The following is a 19,864-nucleotide window of genomic DNA, read 5'->3' on the forward strand; positions in this document are numbered from 1 at the left end:
GGCCCACAACCTACAAATGTTGATTGAGTTGAATTAACTTGAAATGAATTTCAAAAAGCATTTTCTCTCTAAAGAGACAGCATGAACCAAGTTGAAGTTTCCAGACTTCATAGCCCAGGCTTCCATGTGCTATCCCAGGTAGGCAACGTGAAGCCATGCAAGGACCTAGGACTTGGAGAGTATTCCCCCACAGGAACATCTTCCTCTTCTGTCCCCCGCTTACCTCAGTTTCCTGGCCAAGTCCTGTGTACCCTTCACATCTCAGCTTAGGCATCACTTCCCAGATCCCTAGACTAGGTTAGTCTCCTCTGGGTTGCTATTTTGTAGCCTCTGGCACTTGCCTTTTATTATACAATCATGTTTATATTTACTTCTCTGCTGTCTATATTTTTTCATCAGTTGTGAAGGAATGACTATACCCATTGTATCCACAGGTCCCAGCCTAGTGCTTGCCTCACAGTCGCTGCTCAATAACCATTTTGTAAATGAATGAATGAATGAATGAATGAACAGTCAATGCATGAATAGATAAACAATGAATGCTGTCATCCTCGACTCTTCTCTCTCATACCCCACATCTAGAGACAAATCCCAGGCTCTTCCTAAGAAATACTTCTAGATCCTGACCACTTATTACTCCCTCACTGCTCTCATTCTGGTCCAAGTAACCATCATGTCTCCCTTGAATTACTGTGTTACACTTCTAAATGTCCACTCTCCTTCCACTTCTTTTCTCTTGTCCCCTCACAACACATGAATCTTTCCATGTAAATGCAGGGGAAGTGTGAGGATGAGGGCTGGCCCATAAGTGAGAGCTGGGTTAAAGACAGCAGTGACGCCCCTCCCAGAACTCGAAAGCCATGGAACCTCCTTCCTGATGTTTTAACTAGGTCAGGTAAAGGCTGCGATCCTCAGTCTCCATAGAGACTTTAATCTCCACTTAGATAGGTATGGCTATGTGACCAAATTTTAGTCAATGCATTGTAAGAAGTGATAGATGTATTTTTGAGCCATGTCCTTAAAAGAAAAGAGTGAGCCTCCTCTTCCTCTCCCCTTCCAGATGCCTAAAATACAGAGGCAATGGCAGGAGCTGGGGCAGCCATTGCAGACCACAGGGTGGAAGCCAAATATTGAGGAAGACAGATCAGTAAAGAAGGCTGGAATCTCAACATTCTGGAGCTGCTGCATTAACCTTAGAATGTGAAGAAGAAATCAAATCCCATCTTTTCTAAGTTACTCTGTTTGGGAACTGTGTTACAGCAACCTGATACAGGGGAGGGCAAAAGTAGGTTTACAGTTGTTCATATGGGAAATAATACAATAATGATAAATAATGCAAGAATAAATTCTGTGTTTCATGTACTCACAACTGTAAACCTACTTTTTGCCTCACCCTGTGTGTATTCTAACTAATAAATACTCCCCTCCTAAATGCAGCTGCTTTATGGGAGTGAAAAAGAAAAAGATTATGCCAGGAAAAACTATATGTGTGGAAAAGTCAATATCCCTCCTAATGGGTGACTTGGGGGCCTCTCAAAAATTAAGAAAGATGGAGAGGCTGAATCCTGTTTTAAAGGAGCCAGGAAAGAACTATCTTCTGCCTAGAAAAGACTCTCTGCTTCCATATGCTACCGTCTTGAGAAAGCGTCAGAGGGTGGAGGAGAAGGCAGCTCTGCTGCGTGGTTTCAGGCTTTACTGTGTAAAATGCCTTTGGGAAGTGAATAGAGAATTAGCTTAAGCTCTGGATTTGGGGGCTTTAGTGGGCTTAAGACAGACTTTTAATCACTCTTCACTCTCTGTGGTGCCAGTGTGTGAATTTTAATCCCATTCACTTGCACCTCCGTCCAGGGCAAGGTCTGCTGTATGCCTATGTATGACACGCCATTGTGTGTGAGGCTGCCCCCACCCGTCATCCACCCCCACCCCAGCCAGAGGGCCAAGCTGCCCAGGGCCTGTGTCTGGGGCAAGAGCTGCCCACCAGAAAAGTAGGTTTCTTGACAACTCTTTGAAACATGGACATTTTAATGTAGGTTTGGATTAATCTCAACCTATATTTGGATCAGATTAAAGATATGAATTTGTTATAAATTCATACATCTTTTTAACCAGTTATTTTCTTTGAACTTCCTGGTTTGACAGTTTATTCTTTGATTCTTGACCCAGCTGTTCTTTAGATTCAGATTTATTGTAGAACACCTCTGGAGATTTGCATTATTTCTTCTCTGAAAGTTTTAATGACAAATATTAAAGTCTCACCTAGATACCACTCTTTCATAAACTAAGGCTTGTGGTGGGCCTGAACCCCCAAAGTTGTTTGCAAATACGTGCACTTTAATGGAAGGAGTCCCATAGCTTTCATCAGATTCTCAAAGGCATCTGTGATTCCCCGCAAGATAAATTTTTCTTTTAAATGCAAAAGTTTCCACCAGAGCTGTATGGCTGATTAGAAAGTTTGGATAGTAGTGATTTAACCTCAAATTCTCCTCTCTCAAGTCTCACACTACCACCAGAAAGATATGGAAAAATCATTTATCTAGGCAACACGACCCTCCTTGCTGTCCTCTTTTAAAATGGGAACAGCGGCCCTGACCAGTCCCGCTGGGCTGGTTAGCAAATCCTGGGCTGCGCCCTGTCCCTGGGGTGTGGAGGAGGCAACCAGTCCATGTTTCTCCCTCACACTGATGTTCCTCTCCCTCCTTTCCCCTCTCTCTAAAAATAAATAAATGAAATCTCTAAAAGACTGGGAACATCCTATAAAGAGTATTATATTGACTCCTAACCCCTAGGAAAGTTGATTTTTTAAATTACTTTCAGCGGAGCTGGTGTGGCTCCGTTGGTGGGAGCAGCATTCTGAAAGGTCGCTGGCTCCATTCAGGTCAGGGCACACACCTAGGCTGCAGATCTGGTCCCACCTGCAGTGCCTGCAGGACATAAGAAATTAATGTTTCTCTCACATCCATCTCTCTCTCTCTCTCACCAATACATATATATAAACTAAAAAATTACTTTCTCCCTCAGTATCCCATATTCCTCGGTGGGAAAAGATTCTGAAGGAGGGAGCATCAGCACACTGAATAAACTAAGGTACTTTCCAGATTCACTCCTGCCTCCCACTGGCTGCAAAACACCTGATGGCCACAGTCCCCCACAGCACAAAATTCAAGGCAGGACATGGTTGACTCTAAGGTCCACTAGGCCAAGGATCTGTCCCTCTGTTTACCTCTCCCTCCCTGGTGTCCAACATAGTATGCAGTACATAGTAGGTGCTCAGTAAATATTGTAGGATGAAAAAGGGAGTGTGTCAGCTGCCTTATTTGTCACTGTGTGGATGATGGGTTTCCTTGTCCAACTAAGAATGGTTCCAAATGATGAAACTGCACTGAGGAGAGGGTTAACAATCTAGTTAGAAATAAATTAGGTATCACTGCATCTGGACGTTAGAAACAAGCGTGTGTACACACCTTGATATCAGAAGGAATTCATAGGCTATATGAATAAACCTAATAACCCAGAAAGGTCTGAGCTACCCATTTAAAAAATCTTTGGAATAATTTATTCAGGATTCTTTTTGTGCGAGACGGTTAAACGGTTTTTGCCTTTTCGGTACTTTCATGAAGTTTGGAAAATAATGTGGAGAGAATGAGAACCCTCGAGGCCCTCCACGGCAGGACTCGAAGCCGGTGTGAAGACACAGCGTTTTCCACGCGCGAACGCCTCGCGGTGGTGTCCCTGCCTATGAACACCTGTTTGTAGCGACACTCTCTCCCAGTCCAACTCACAGACACCCGTGGGGACTTCCACCTGCGCCCTGAGGTTCCCTGGAGAGCACCTCAGCGCCCGCCCCGGTCAGGGGCTGTGGGCTCCGACCGGCTCCTCCAGAGACCGTTGTCCTCAAAGTTGTACAAACTCAGCTCCCGACGCCGAGCAGGCCGCGCCGGGCCGGGCCGGGCGGGCGGGCGGGCGGGGCCGCGGGGCCGCAGAGCAGCCCACCGCCCACTCTCCGAGCGCGGCCGCCTCGGTCCGCCCGGGCGGGTCGGACGGCGAGGCCCGCCCGAGGGAAGAGGCCGGGCGGCTGGCGCTGCGCCCCCTGGGGGCCCCGGAGGACAGACCGCGGTGCCCCTCCGGGACCGCGGGACGGCCGGACTCCGGGAAGGCTTGGTGCGGCCACTTCGGGCGGGCGGGCGCGCCGGGCCTGCGAGGGAGTCGGGCTATTTTGTAGCTGCACCATCCACCCAAGCCTCATTACCACCTCTTAATGAGACCCCTTTACTCCGTGACGTGCAACCGCTCCATCTCATTAAGGAAATCGCTCTTCAATGCTGATTATTTTATTTGCAGCCATAATTATATTTCTTTCGGCTAAATCACGGTTTAATCGAGCCCACATGGAGGGCAGCAGCACTAATTACGGCGGGGGATGCAGCGGTGGCGGGCGCGGGCGCGGGCCGGCGGTGGGGGGGGGGGCGGGCTGCGGCAGGGGGTGCCCGGGCGGCGGGCGCGGCCGGGGGGTCTGCGGGCGGGGAGGGGCGCGCGCGCGCGGGTGGCGGGGGCCCGGGCTCAAACACAACAACTTATTACTTCTAATTCCCCAACTGTCACCAAATCACCTGCACGAAACAAGAATCTAATTTGTTAAGCTGGCATGTCTGCAGATGGAAGATCGATCTTCTCTGTAGATTTCTCTAATTGAGTGAATATAGACGCCCGGAATTAGCCGCACTCGGGCTGCAGGGAGGGGCAAAGGAGGGGGGGGAGGGAAGAGGTGAAGTGGGGGAGGGAGGGAGAAGAAAGAAGAGAGGAAGGGGAATAGAGATAAGGAGAGAGAAAGGGGAAGAAAAAGCGAGAGAGCAGACGAAAGGACAGGGGCAAAGAGAGGGAGAACAGAAAGAGACTAAGGGGAAAGAGTGGGAAAATGGAAAGGCTGAGAAGAGAAAGAAGGAAAAGAGAAAGGGAGAAGAGAGTAAGGAGAAGAGAAAAAAGAGGGAAAGCAAAGAGGGAAAAGGAAGCAGAACGAGGAACAAGGGCAGGACGAAAAAGAAAGGAGGAAAAGATGGGGGAAGAGGAGATTCTGTTTGAGGAAGGCTCGCTACCTGTGTAATGCTCTCCCTCACCCCAGCCCGCCCCGGGGGCAAAGCGGCCGGAGGAGCCCTGCCGGGGAGTCCGTCCTGAACGGGGACGAACTGCTTAAGAAAGGAAAAAGGCCGGGACGGTGGAGCCGGGCGGGGAGCGAGGGGGGAGGAGATGGGCGCCGTCCGCTCCAAGAAATGGCTTACAGAATTACATTTGTTTTTCTTGTGATTTTATTAAAAGTCACTCCTCATCTCCAGATTGCGTGAAAATATCTACTTTCCACTCAGATACACCACATTAACTTGTTGGAGACGAATTTGTTTGTTTGTCTGTTTTATTTATTTGCTAGATAAGATTGATGCAGTCTTATTAGCGCTATATCTAGTTATAGAAAGAGATAAGGATGAGATGTTTTTCTTTTTATTCCAATTACTAGCCTTGTCACCTAACTGAATAACTGATATACGATTATTTATCCTGAGTAAATAGAAATCAGAAAAGCAGCGAATTTAACACATACAAACAAAATCTCCATGTCACTTATTATATTCCGTGTGGCTAATTGGGGCCATTAAAATTTCAGGGCTAGAGGCAAATAAAGAGTAGATGAGCAATGGGGGGGGGGGTGGTTGGGGGCGGGCACCGATCTGTCATTGTTTTGCTTCGAGCTTTCTGCGTTGAGGGCTGCGGATGTTAGTTGTGAGAAGGCAAAGATTAAAAAAATAAGCAAGCCCCAGCACCACGAAGAGCCACGTAAGTGGACTACATGGTTGTAGTTTCCAAACTCGGATGTATGGGAAACTGTTTATTGCAGGGGGGAAAAAATGTGTACGTTGAGCTCTTGTATATCGACACAGGCTTCCCGGAAGGATAGGAAATGACATTTTTGGGGGCAAATTTTGTACGCCACCGCCACCCGCGGCACATCCCTGCCGTTAGGGTGAACAGGCAATAGATAGACACGGCTCACACAAGCGCGCACGCCAAGTACACACGTCATGCACACGCAGTTCCCGCTCCCTGAGCTTTAAAAAAATGCCTGGAGTGTGGGCCCTTGGCTTTAGCTGCCAGGTTGGGGGGCTAGGGTCCTGCAGGCGAAGAGTTTATGGGGCCCCAGGCTCCCGCCGCGACATCAACGGGACAGCCCTAAGCTGAGCGCGGCCCGCAGTCCTTGCGCTCCCGGTCCAGGGAGGCCTGGAGAGCATGCACGTTTTAGCTGAGCGCGGTCGTTTGGCTGGGGATTAAAGGCTCTCACTGAGCCCCAGAGAACAACCGCGAGAAGGCGAGCCGAGTGGGCTTTCTCTGTGGCCTGGCAGGGGCACTCAGCCCAAAGACTCTTTGGCTATAGTCTCTTTTGCTGGGAACCTCGAGAGATTTTTTTATGCAGAGTAGTGTGGAAGTACCTGTCACCCCTGCCCGAAGACTTACTTAGCCGCACTCAAAGATCTCCTTCCTTCCACTCACCCCACCCCCAAGTCGACTTCCCCAAAGGAACCATACATTAAACAGTCTCAAACTCTAGAGTGGACCACTGACACTTGTCCCGGCCGGGGAGGGGGGGTGTAAGGCGGAGTGAGTGGGCAATGAGAGAGGGTGGGTTCTGGCACCTGAGGCAAGAGATGGGCAAAAGTACTCACCATTGTTTCAAACGCAGTAAACTTGAGAGCTTCCCGTTTTCCCCCCTCTAGTATTTGTCCCCACCCTTTATTCTTTCTGAGGTTCTAAAGTAGGCCTGAGGAACAAGATCTGATTTACCATTGCGTGTGGGTTATTGCATATCTGGAAAAGTAAACAGGAGTGTTCAAGTCACTTGATTTGTTTTCTGTAAGCAAATAATACCCAAAAGCATGGCTGTAATTTACCTCGAATTAAAATTGATTCTTTTCATCAGGCAAGAAAATAGGAAAATGTGAGATCGTTAATTATTGAGGGAGGCGCTGCTCATTAAAGGGAACAATGTTACAATTCAGCATTTAATAGCGAGAATGTGAATAATAACGCGCCATATTCCAGCCTACTGTCTGCAAAGATAAGAGAGCAGTTTACAAACAACCTGGACAGCCCAAAGTTACATCTAATAAACACCCAAGGTCTCTGTAAGTGGAAAAGGCAATTAGGGTGCTGGGCACAGCACCCAATTCTTCAAGAGCAGCCGGTATATATTTTTATTCTATCTGTCTCTCTGACTGTACATAGTATTCACCATAAATGCATAAATACAATTGGGAGGTATCAGAAGTACAAACCTAATCAGTATATATCCATCATTAAGACACTTGCTGGCCAGATCTCCCCCCTCATCCCACTTACTCATCCAGTCACACCGTATTTCTAAATCTTGCTCTGGACCAGGATGGCAAAGCAGGAGAAAAGACACCGATTTTGTAGCTGCCATTCTTGTACCCATCAAGTGTTTTAAATACATATACTTAAATATATATTTACATATATTTAAAGCTATATCTCCCAGAAAGCCGACTTCTCTCAAAACTACAAAGTTGTCTGGTTGGGTCTGGGCGCAAGGTGGAGAGAGTGGGAGCGGGTTCCTTGGCCTTTAAATGCTCTTTGTGCTTCGTTAAAAAGGAGAAGGGGAGAAAAGAAGAAAGAAAAAAATGATTTCCCTGTGCATCGCCCCTTGGAAGGCTCTTGTACAAAATTCAATCTCTATTTTTTATGAGAAGTAAACTGTCTAAATAAATTTTATTAGGGGCAACCAATATATTTTCTGGTAGTTCCCTTTGTTCCACTTCTACGTGTGTGTAACAATCTAAAACCTATTTATTGAGGAAAAATCACTGGATCCGTCATAGAAAATCCTTTTACTTTGCTTTGAAGTGATTTCTGAAGACATTATTGTCATTCCGAAGATTTGGGGGTCATTGCGCTGAAATCTCGCCTTGTTAGGGACTTCAGTTCCCATGATCATGTGGGAAATGCCTTAAATTATCAATAGCAATGGGCCTGACCGGCACTTTCCCGGCTGCCCCGGGAACGTGGGAAGATGACGGGGAATAAAAGTCTGGTAAATACATCTCCGGCCCTGCCCAGGTGGATTCAGACGTTGACCAAAAGGAGCTCCGAAGGGGAAGAAAGTCGGCGCAGGGGCGAGCACCTTCCATCCGGACCATTGTCACTTTTCCTCGCCACGCCCGCTGCCAGCAGGCTCCGGACTCCCGGCTGCAGCTTGCGCCCTCCCCACCTCGGCGCCCCCACACCGCCGCCGTACCCCCTCCCACTCTCAGATTTCCTTTTTCCCCCTTTCCTTTATTTAACCCCCCACCCCATGCTTATGCTCTGAAGTCTTGGAAGAAATGATTTAGTTTGTTTATACTGCTATAAAAATCAAGACCAATAGAAAAGTCATAAAATGAAGCGGGCTATCAATCACGCCGCAACATTGTTATTCAGCGGTTACTAACAGAGATGGATAATCCTTTGATTTCGTCCCATTGTTATTACTCTGATGTGTCTTCACATTAACTATTACACATTTATTTATCGACCTGAAAAATACAACAAAACAGAATATACGAGCGGCGCCTGTGGGAGGACGCTGCACGGCGGGTGGCTGTTCCGGGGGCGGCAGTAGAATGAGGACACGAACGCCTGCGTGCGCGATGGTGTGGACTGCGGCCCTTCTCTTCCCTGCTCTTGGCGTCTCCTCCCTCCCTCCAGACAGGGTGCGGAGCCCCCGCAGCGCGGACCGCCGCAGAACTGCCGGTTTGGAAAAGCGGGGTGCCTCTGTCGGGGCCCGTCTTTTCCTCCTACACTTGTCCGCACCTCCTCCCCTGCATTCCGGTCTTGGATACCCGTCAAGCCCCACCCCAGCTGGGCATAAATCCCCTAGAGTCCGCGGGAACGTGCAGCCAGATGCGCACTCCAAAGCCACGTCCAGGAAGCTTGCCGCTCGGCCCGGGGCCTTCATCCCGCCTCCTGCCTCTTGCGCCCAGCGCCGTAGCATATAGATGTGAGGTTTTGTTTGGGGAAGGGGAAGCTTTTATTGTAGGAACTCTATTTGCTTTAGGTCTAGTTATTTTCCTTCCAAGCAAACCCTTTCTCGAAAGTACGCGAGGCACTAGCCGCACATCCTCGCGGCTCCTAAACACACCGCCGCCTCCCGGACTCCGCCAAGCTGGAGGCCCAGGGCTCCAGTGCTTCAGTCCCACAGAGGCCGCCTTGGCAGCAACTGCAGCGGCTACTGAAGTTCGGCCAGGCCCGGAGCTTCGGGGGAAATGGTTTCCTCAGCTTGGAAGGAACCAGTGTGGCTGGTGTCTGGCACTCACACGTGTGTGTGTGCACGTGTGTGGGTGTGCACGTGTGCGTGCATGGGAGGAGGGAAACGAGCTGCAGGAGAGAAGGAGGTGGAAGCAAAACTGCCCCAGAGTTCTTATTGCCTTCTCCTTTGTCTTCTTGCTCCGTCCCTGTCACACACACAGCTAAGGGCGCGCTCACACACACACGCGCACACACACAATTCCTCTAGCATCTGCTCTCAGGCAGCATTTCCAATGTTTTGTGTAAGTCAATTGGACAGCGAACAAAAAAAGCCATTTGCTCGGTATTATTTAAAACAGACTTCATAGGGCCACCCTTTTGTGGAAGCTTTATTTGCACTAAATGAATAATCTTAATTGCATCACTCTCGAATTAAAAATCAATGCTAATCAAGTTGAGAGTAGTAAATATCAGTTTTCATTGTGCCTGGGTAGAGGGCATTTTTCTTGTGTTGCAAATAAAAATACAAGTCAAATAACTTTAAAAGGGCATTATGTTCTGCTACAAATACAATTGAAACGGATTGTTTAGGAGCAGATCAGAAATGGTACAGAATTTTGCACTTAATTTCCTCAGTTATCATTTACAATAAGAACCTCTGGGCTTGACAGCCAAGTCTAAACAGTAGTAAATTAGTACAAATTTATACTGATTTTACTCTAATAATCGTAATAAAAGCTTATAGATTTGGCACTAATTACATAAATGCCTAATGATCTTGAAAATTACTCTGGTTAGAAATATATTACTAATCTAAACTTTGTTGTTGGCTGGCTCTGAAAAATCAGAACATTAGAAATGGTTCGCTTCACTTGTGCAAAGCACTTTAAATTGTTCTAGTAGTTTAACATATTCAAGAGGAAAATAACGAGCATTTAACTTTATTTACAGTCATAAGTAGAGTTGAGAGCCCTGCAGAACTTAGAAACTTTGACCAAAAGAACGGGCTGTGGGCAGGAAGCAAGCGGGCAACCTGCAGAGCAGCGGGAGCCGGGTGGGAAGGGTGTGGAGCCTGAATCCACAATGTGCTGGGGCCCTGGGAGCTCCTGGGAAGTCGACTCCTTCTTTGCGCCGTAGGCCTGCCCAGGGGCTGGGACTGGAAAGGCCCAGGGTCCCAGCTAGGGATTCTGGACCTTAGGCCCAGGCCTGCTGGTTGGCAACCAAGTCTAAGCGTGGTCTGGAGGCCGCGGTGTGCCCTTGTGTTCCAGACTGGCAGGGCAGAGCCGCGGGAGGCTGGCAGGTGTCGCCCAGAGCGCGCGGGCGGGGGAGACTCTCAGGTCACGCGGGAATCATGCCCTGCTCGGTCCCCAACCTTGCCTTTGCCTCAGTAAGATCCTGGCTCAAGGAGAGAGAGCTGAGCCTTTGGAGCGAGCAGGGCGGGACAAGGAGAAGGAAAGGCATTCCTGGAAAAATCGCAGGGAAACACGAACGGAGGCCGGACCTGGAAGCCCAGGGCAACGCCGAGGCGGCCGCCTCTGCTTTAGCAGCTGCTCGGGGCTGGAGCCACCAGGGCTGCCACTGCCGCCTCCTCCGGGCGGGCGCGGGCGGGCGGGCGGGCGGGCGGAGTGGGGGACTCTCCGGGCTCTGACATTTGCAGACTGCCCTCCTGATTGGTCCCCTCACCGAGCTGCTCACGGGTTCATTCAACTGTTAAGCACCTCCCCGTCTCTCTAAAGGACATTATAATGCAAGAAGCCCCCTTTTTAACCACAAACCGAATTTTCTTTCATTTAGGTGATCTATATATATCTATATCGTATAGCTTATAGCTTATATCTATTTTAAATAACTTAAAGCAGCTAAAATTTTGGGGGGAACAGCTTTCGCCCTGGAGCGGTGCGCGATGCTGTCTCACGCCGACCTCCTGGACGCCAGACTAGGTGAGTGCGCGCCTCTCGCCGGGGCAGCCAGGAGAAGCCGGGGCAGGAAATTGTCAATTTGTTCCTTATTTTACCTTAATGCACCCTAAATGGACTAATTTCTTTAAAAGTAATTGTGCTGCATTAAAGTTTAATTTGATTTAACAACGTCTTTTTAAAAAAATCTATGGAATATGTAGATCCGAAAGAGGAGTTGGGAAATGTTACTTTTTGTTTTTCCTATTTTTTTTCTCTTACCCTTTCCCCCTTATTATTATTATTTTTTTCGAGAGGCAATCTTCCCCGTGATAATTTCTTTGGAGGTGTTTTTCTTTCTCTTTTTTCTTCCTGTTTGCTTTGATTTGGGATTTCTTTCTCCTCGTTTCTCTTTTTCTCTCTTCCCACTGCCTTTTTCTCCCCTCCTCTTCTAAGTGTGGTTGAATTTGTAAAAATCTGGCATGAAGAAGAAGCTGCTGCAATTGAAGCTATTTGCTAAGTGTGCTTATTGAGAAAAGAGAAAAGCCAAATTCATCCTCACAGGCATCGTTGCCTGCAAAAGACTTGGCATTGCCAATGGCCGAGAGGAATGCGCCCTTTATTTTTCCGGAAAGAGAAGCTGAATTCCCTAAAGTTTGATTCACTGCTATGTCTATAGAGTTTACTTGAGTTTCTTTAATGCTGACTGAGTTTCCGGTTTGGGAATCTTTGGTGATGGATGTGACTCCATTTTCCAAACACTTTCTCTGATTTGAGGGGGAGGCGGAGCTGATTTGGGTTGATTTCGGGGGGTGGAAGGCTTGGGGACTTATTCATCTTCCGAAAGTGAGAAGGAATCGGCTCAGGGCCGGAGGTAGAGTTTGTCACACCGCCTAAGCGCACGCAGGTGGGGCAGCAACCAAGGAATTGTTTAATTTTCGTTCTTTTCTTTCCTTCCTTTTTCCTTTTCGGATATGCTCTCAGGTTCCTGGGGCGCCAGGTTATGGTTTATGAAAGGGACTTCGAGGCATGTTTCATTGCCGAGACTGGGAGTGTTTCGTTGTGGGCCAGATGAGAGTGTGTGCTGCCTTCTGGAGCCGGCTGCGGAAAGAGGGGAAAAGGCCGGGAAATGGGATCCCTGCCTGGCTGTCCAAATCCTGGGGATCCCAGCCGCGCATCTTGGGAGTTTCCTCCGTAGGGCGAACGTGGGCGCGGAGGGAGCCGAGGATGGGGCCGCAGGAGGACCGCGCGGGGAAGATAATCCCTCCTGGCATCGCTAGGAAGGTAGTGACCACGATCTCCTTGCCTTCTCAGGTATGAAAGATGCCGCCGAGCTTCTGGGCCACCGGGAGGCGGTGAAGTGTAGGCTGGGCGTGGGGGGCTCCGACCCCGGGGGCCATCCGGGGGACCTAGCGCCCAACTCCGACCCAGTCGAGGGAGCTACTCTGCTGCCTGGGGAGGACATCACCACTGTGGGCTCCACGCCGGCCTCGCTGGCGGTGAGTGCAAAGGACCCGGACAAGCAGCCGGGGCCACAGGGCGGCCCGAACCCCAGCCAAGCCGGCCAGCAGCAGGGCCAACAGAAGCAGAAGCGCCACCGGACGCGCTTCACTCCTGCGCAGCTCAACGAATTGGAGAGGAGCTTCGCCAAGACTCACTACCCCGACATCTTCATGCGCGAGGAGCTGGCACTGCGTATCGGGCTCACGGAGTCCCGAGTGCAGGTACGTGGGGTGCGGGCGCCGGGGTAGAACACAGGGAGCGGGCTGGAGGATTTGGGCAAAGGACCGGGGTCTTTCCTTCTTCTTCCGGGATCCTGGGCTTCGCTTCGGAAACCTTCGCTCCTGTGCCAGGAAACCGGTCCGGATTGCCACCCCCCAATGGACAGGCAGGGCCTCAGTCTCCCATCAGTATAACCACACCCCAGCAGACACTCCCCAAAAGCGAAGCGGGCATTGTTCGACTGCTCAGGTCTCCTCCTTCCTCCTGAGGAGGGGACCTCCGAGTCTCCCACCCTCTGCGTCTCCCAGGCGGCTAAGCCGAGAGGGCACGAGCTCCACTCGAGCTTACGTTATTGACAAGTATTTCATTACCTTCTAGTGAGTTTGTGTTAAGGCCTGGATAAATGGGGAAAAACAACAATTGTATAGAAAACATGAAAAGGGGAAAAATAAAGCATAAAGGGCATCTTTTAAAAAAGATCCACACCTGGGTTTCACGGTGCATTATTCTCCTGAATATCACTATTCCGCCACTCTCAGGCAAAATACCCCTAGCTTTGATGCATTCAAAGGATTTGGACTTTGGTGCACTGGGGGGCAGCTGCACCGATGCTCCACAGCCCATGAGACTTGGTTAAACCCTAAGGAAACAGAAAAGAAAATGAAGGCTTTCTATTGTGGATATCGGATTTGAAGACAGAACATTTCGGGCAGGAAAGATTGACAGATACTAGACAAAATAATTACTGACCCTTGTTCTTGTCCAACCATCCTCCAAGTTTAAATTGTATATTAACAGAAAAGCACATCTACAACTTTTCTGACAATTGGTAAATAAGAGCATAAGCCAAAAGACTCTCATCTCCCCCACCCCGCTTTTTAAAAGAATGACAACGATGTATGAAATATTTTATGGGCAGGTTGCTGGAGGAGAATTTCCAAGACGCGAGCTTAATCATGAGCTATCCAGGGTGCTGAAAAAATCTTCCTTTCCTGTCTTGGAGGTGGTATATCTTGGGCGTCAACCTCAGCTCTAGATTCTTCTACAAATTAAGTTTCAAGATCTCAGTTACTTTACCTCCGATCTGAGAAGGGACAAGGATGTCCCTAATCACAGTATTGAGTGCCTCTGTCTCCAATGGGCATATAGTCTGAACTGTAAAAGTACTGTGTGCTTCTGTATAGTCAGCAAATGGATGTCATTAGGTACTTAAAGTGGTCAAATTAATAAAGTTATATTTAGGTATAATGTAGATCAACATTTTTACTCAATATAAACCTGGGTGGTTTCCTTAGTGAACTCTGGAAATCCTGGACCATGGGCTATTGATATTGAGCTAAAACAATGTTAAGTGCATTGTGCAGATACATATTACTAATGCTCTTAAAAATGTGTTTTTACCTCGCACCTCTTTTTAAGTCTGAACCTGAGTTCAAACCTTAAAGGAAATATATAATTTCAACATTTTCATTGCTGGTAATGATAACACCAGCTTGTTAAAATCTTGTAGGTTCAAAATCATAAATTTGCTTTTTGTCCCTCAAGAGAAATACTACCTAATAATTTTTGTTTTAAGGAGTAAAATGCTGTTGCTTAACATAGGCATATTGGTAATTAGTTTAAATTAAATGAACTTAGAATCACAAGTAAAATATAATTGGACAACTGATTTTATGCAACAAGAAAATGAGATCTATTAAACTTTATTAGAGCTTCCAAAGGTTAATGGCAGTGAATCTTTTAATAGAAAAAGTTGTAAATGAAATAAAATACAAACTATGTAATAGAAACAGTTATTTTCTAAAAGTACACAAAAGAATAATCAAGAAGAAAGAGACAAAGTACTTTAATTGTGGTGGCATAATGTTCAACCAAAGATAATAGCTTGAGGCTGCTGATAGGGACAATTTAATAGAATGGCAATTTCAATATTTTTAAAAATAATGTCCCATAGTTTAAAAAGTAATCAGATCAACATAACCTTTTTAATTAACATTTCAAAATGATTAACATTATGTAATGTAATGCAAAAATAATTTATGGAAAATGTATTTACTTCACTATTCACTGTACCATTGCTCCTTGACCAAATTCAAATTAAATAGTAATTGGTTTATGTTCTTATATGATGAGTACTTCATAGTTTTCTTTATAGTTAACAGATTGTCACCCATTCTTTTCAGTACGTGGACCACTGCACTGATTAAAAATGATCTAAACATTTATTGCAATGGTATGTTTTTAAGCATGCTTTCTAGTTCTAGACTAAATGATCCAGCATACTTATTTTTATCTATAACTGGTATATATCATATTTTTAAGTATTTATTAAAGCACCTCTATTCACATGGAGGCCAATTCCATGTCTGATATTGCTCCCCTTTTCTGGCTAGTATAATAAAACCATTCCTTTTATAGCATGCCATTATTAGAAACCAATTTCAGAATTATTTATAACCTGGAATGGCTTATTAAGCAGCAATGCGAGAATCATGCAAATTACGCGATCAAATGCAATATAATAAGCATAATCATTAGTCTCTAGCACGGATTAATTAACTTTCAATATTTTATTTACATAAAAACCAAATCAGTGAAATAACTTCTGCACAGTCAGGCTTGCCTTTCAATATTTTATAGGAACAAAAATAATGTGCTGTAATTCCATTGACCGTGTCCCCCAGAATGGCCCTGTCACCTGCCACATCTTAATAGGGGGACAAGCTGAGAGTATTTTCTAGTTTTCTAATGGAATGAGAAATTGCATTTTCTTCCTCTCCCAGCACTATTAAAGTGTAATGAATTCGGCCCAGAGTTCACGGCTGGCTGATCGAAATGAACCTGAGATCTAGGCTTTAATACAGCTCCCCAGATTTCCTCCCAAATCTTCACATTAATCATTTGCTGGATTCCAATGAGATCTTCATAAGGCGTTTGCTTCAAAGGGGGGGAAAAAGTAATATTCTCTCCTCCCTCTCTTTCTTTATTTCTGAGCCATTTATAAGTGGGGAATTAAACGGGCTATATATTTTAAAATACATTTACAGTATGTCTATATTACTGTAACAGCAGATACCACAAAAGTGGATTTTTAAATTCCAACCTCCATTAGATCCTCACTGTTGTATTAAGCATTTTCTGAGAAGAGCTGCCTTTCAAACTGAGTACAAAGTTGGCCGGTGGCTGGGGTTAATATATTTTCTGGAGTTGTCATCTGTGCATTTTCAAACTCTCCCTTAGGTTTTGCCTGCATTTTAATCTGCCATGCTCTAGTTTTCAAGTGGAAACATTCACATTTTAAAAACATATGCATCATAGCTTAGAACGGAGGTGCTCAGACCCCATGAAGATTTTGTTCCCCAACCCCAGTAAGCCATGAAACATAAAAAATTTTGTAGCCGTCTTTTGACCACTAACCCTCAAACATAATTGAGCACAATTTTTCGATTATTCCTATAATAGTTAGTTCTTTAACAGATGTTCTTTTCCGCTCGTGCCTGAGATTCAGAACCTTGCTGGCGGGTGTGTTTTCTACTGAAATTCTACCAGGCCATCCCTCCCCCTTCTTTCTTCTGTTCTCCCCACTCCTCACACAAGCCAGCCACCCTCATCCTCTGCTGTCCACCCCAAACTTTGAAACATTTTGGGATTCACTGACACTAGGTGTTAGAAATCGGGTTTCAATTTACAGATATCTTTCAAAATATATCTGGGTGTGGAATGTGAGGTGCGGGGACAGTTTCAACACAGACAGGATCCCTCTCCAGGGCCCCCCCTGGGGAGGGATGGGGGTGATTTATCTACCCCCATTCCCGCTTTCCATGGGTAACACAAAGCGATCTGTGACCACCGTACTTTCCTTGGCTCCTGCGGGTTACCCTCTGCCCAAGGCTTCCAACGATAGCTCATTTCACCCAGGGGCCGCTAGGATCCCAGCCACTGCCCTGGCCCTGCTGCCTCATTAATCCACTGAGCCACCACCTCAACGGGCTGTAGCAGAGAAGGGACCCGGGGTCTTTACCCAATCCGGACACTGGTGTAAACAGAAACATGGGAATGGGGTAGAAACCAGTGAAATATAAAATGGTGGTGTGGATATAGTGTTTAACAGGCAACGGCCGGGGCAAAGGCAGGCAGAATTGTAGATTGCAAAATGCCGTTCACACTGGTAAGTGGAGAGTGTGTCTCCACTTGACAGCTGTGAAGGTACTGCTGTGCATAGCTGTCTTACCGGAGAGGGGGTCAGGTACATCCAGACTCGTGATACTTTAGCTTGTAAAATAAACACTAAAGCGCTTGGATTGACAGACGAATACCCTTCTGGCCACAAATATGGTGGTCAAATTGCGTGGGCCAAATTCTAAGAGGAAACTCAGTCGGTATTGGAGCTGTGTTCCACATCATTTGTATTTATGCACAGTAAGCCTCCAACTGACTGGATTTAAACTGCAAGCCTGCCAAGTAGGCATGCTGGCTATTTTTTTAAAAAAAGAACATCAAACTAAAATATGGGAAATGAAAAGTTATCTTGGTCAGGCAGTGTACTTGATATCTTTCAGGAAGAAAGGCTCCTTCCCCTGTGGTCGTGAATTTGACATCCATAGGCCAATTTGTTTGGTAAGGTCTGAAATTCCAGGGTCACAATTAAGAAAGAACAGTAGAAGGCTTATTTTCATGTGGAGTTTATTTCATCAAACACATCTCCTTAAAAAGACATATGGGTTTGTCTAGCAAAATTAAATTTGACTCATAAGTAGTGTGAGCTTTAAACTTGACCTTCTTTAATAGGCAGTGGTCAGAAAATTTGCTTTGCTTTATAGGTGAGGGTGCGGGGTGAGGGAACTAGAGGCTTTGCTATTTGGGATCCTCAGTAAGTTCCTGAAAAGAACAGACATGAAGGCCCTGGGTCTCAGGGCTCTGGCAGCAGGTTCCAGCACATCTGCACAGCCCACATAAAGAGGCCTTTAGAGGGGTGGTGAATGAAGCACAGACACTTGTGTCAGTAGTACGTGAAAGTCACGGTGGCAACCCAAACAACACTGGAGCTCAGTGCCGCTCGTTTTCCCACACGAATCACTATATTAACCTCTCCGCTCTGTCATCCGTGACGTTAGGGTTTTCCCTTTGTCTTTCGATTTTGAAACTGGCTATGTCATGCAGGGCCCTTCATCAATTTCCAAATTTCCAGCGTTTCTGAAAATTCTATACCCCATCAATGTTATAAGGCACGCTATTAAGCCACATGGGTACACATGTTTATCTTCATTTGTACACCTGTGGATCCAGCCTTGACACATGCCTGCCTGCAGACCTGTGCGTCTAAGCCGTGCACGGAATGCGCCAGCACGCGGGGGCATGGCGAACACTGCACACGGTTTCTGTTTGCACCGTATCTAAGCATCCCTGTACGATCACGTAGGACTAAGGGAATAGGTACTTGGTGGGTGCAATGGAAGCCGGATGGCTGGAGCTGTTGGAAAACCAGGGTCTCTAGCTCGAGTTGGGATCTATGGCACTTGTTCTGCCTGGGGCTGAGTGGGTGGTGTACCTTACGCGGATTTCTCGGGCTTAAGCCCCCGTCCCTTGTGGCTGCCGGCTCCCTAATAGCGGCCTGTCTGTTTCCCTCCTTGTCCGCTCCAGGTCTGGTTCCAGAACCGGCGCGCTAAGTGGAAGAAGCGCAAGAAGACCACCAATGTTTTCCGCGCGCCCGGAACGCTGTTGCCCACTCCAGGCCTGCCTCAGTTTCCCTCAGCCGCCGCTGCCGCTGCCGCCGCCATGGGCGACAGCCTTTGCTCATTCCATGCCAACGACACCCGCTGGGCGGCGGCCGCCATGCCGGGTGTGTCACAGCTGCCGCTGCCGCCGGCGCTGGGCAGGCAGCAAGCCATGGCGCAGTCGCTGTCACAGTGCAGCCTGGCGGCAGGGCCACCGCCCAACTCCATGGGCCTGTCCAACAGTCTGGCCGGCTCCAACGGCGCGGGGCTACAGTCGCACCTCTACCAGCCGGCCTTCCCCGGCATGGTGCCCGCCTCCCTCCCCGGCCCCAGCAACGTCTCTGGCTCGCCCCAGCTCTGCAGCTCCCCGGACAGCAGCGACGTGTGGCGGGGCACGAGTATCGCCTCCCTTCGCCGCAAGGCGCTAGAGCACACAGTCTCCATGAGCTTCACTTAATGCAGCCGCGCCCGGCCCGCTCTGTCCCCGGCACCGCCTCGAGGGCCCTCTGGCGCGCGCCCGGGGGCCCCCTAGCTTCCCGGGCCCCTGCCTGCGTGCCCTGCCCCGTCCTGACCCCCGCCTCCGCCACTTCTCGTTTGGTCCTCTCCTCCTCCACTCTCTCGGTCTCACCCCAAGCTCCAGCACACGAGGCCTCTCCTTCGCCTGATTTCGCTCGCTCCAGTCTCCCCTTCCCCCCTACTCCCCTGCCACTCCCGCCAGCCCTTCTAACCTTGTCACCCAATTCCACCCGCCACCCATCTCTAGCTCCTGATCCCACCCTTTCCTGCTACGCCGGCTTCCCCGCTTGCACTACTCGTGCTTGCGCCCTCTTCCCGACCTTCTGACAGGCGCTGTTCACACCCACACCTTCAACACGACGCCTACGACCCCCTCACCAGCTGCCTTCCCTCCGGCCCCTTCTTTCCCTGCGTCACGTGTCCCTCCTCCGGCGCCCAGCAAAAAAAGCATCCTTCCCACCATTTTACTTACCAGGGAGTCGACTCAGGATCTGAAATCAAACACCAATGGACTGGTTTGTGGGCAGAAACACACACACTCGCACTCTCGCTCACTCTCAGACACTACACGCACACGTGTGCTCGCGCACACACACAGTACACTTAAGTCACACACAGACGTGTTCAAGGGACAGCACAATGTTAGAGATTTTTGTCTTAAAGGAGGACAAGCATCTGCTACCAACAGCCTCATCTGAGGGCCCAACTGATATAATTTGATTTATCCTTGCA

At 48.0% G+C, this 19,864-nt stretch overlaps 1 protein-coding gene across 1 annotated transcript; it reads left to right on the forward strand.

Moving 5' to 3' along the window:
* The first annotated feature begins 11,188 nt into the window (after positions 1 to 11,188).
* On the forward strand, positions 11,189 to 19,073 carry LOC123824519 (orthopedia homeobox). Its single transcript, XM_045847699.1, has 3 exons — positions 11,189 to 11,225; positions 12,495 to 12,904; positions 18,543 to 19,073. Exons 1-3 carry the CDS (start codon positions 11,189 to 11,191, stop codon positions 19,071 to 19,073), a joined length of 978 nt encoding a protein of 325 aa, XP_045703655.1.
* The last annotated feature ends 791 nt before the right edge of the window (positions 19,074 to 19,864 follow it).

Source organism: Phyllostomus hastatus, unplaced genomic scaffold (genome assembly GCF_019186645.2).
Source record: "Phyllostomus hastatus isolate PE091 unplaced genomic scaffold, TTU_PhHast_1.1 phas_contig_58, whole genome shotgun sequence".
NCBI lineage: Eukaryota > Metazoa > Chordata > Mammalia > Chiroptera > Phyllostomidae > Phyllostomus > Phyllostomus hastatus.

Coding starts and splice junctions, on each gene's coding strand:
- LOC123824519 (XM_045847699.1), top strand. CDS start 11,189: ATGCTGTCTCACGCCGACCTCCTGGACGCCAGACTAG. Junction 11,226..12,494: donor CCTCCTGGACGCCAGACTAG/GTGAGTGCGCGC, acceptor TTGCCTTCTCAG/GTATGAAAGATGCCGCCGAG. Junction 12,905..18,542: donor TCACGGAGTCCCGAGTGCAG/GTACGTGGGGTG, acceptor TGTCCGCTCCAG/GTCTGGTTCCAGAACCGGCG.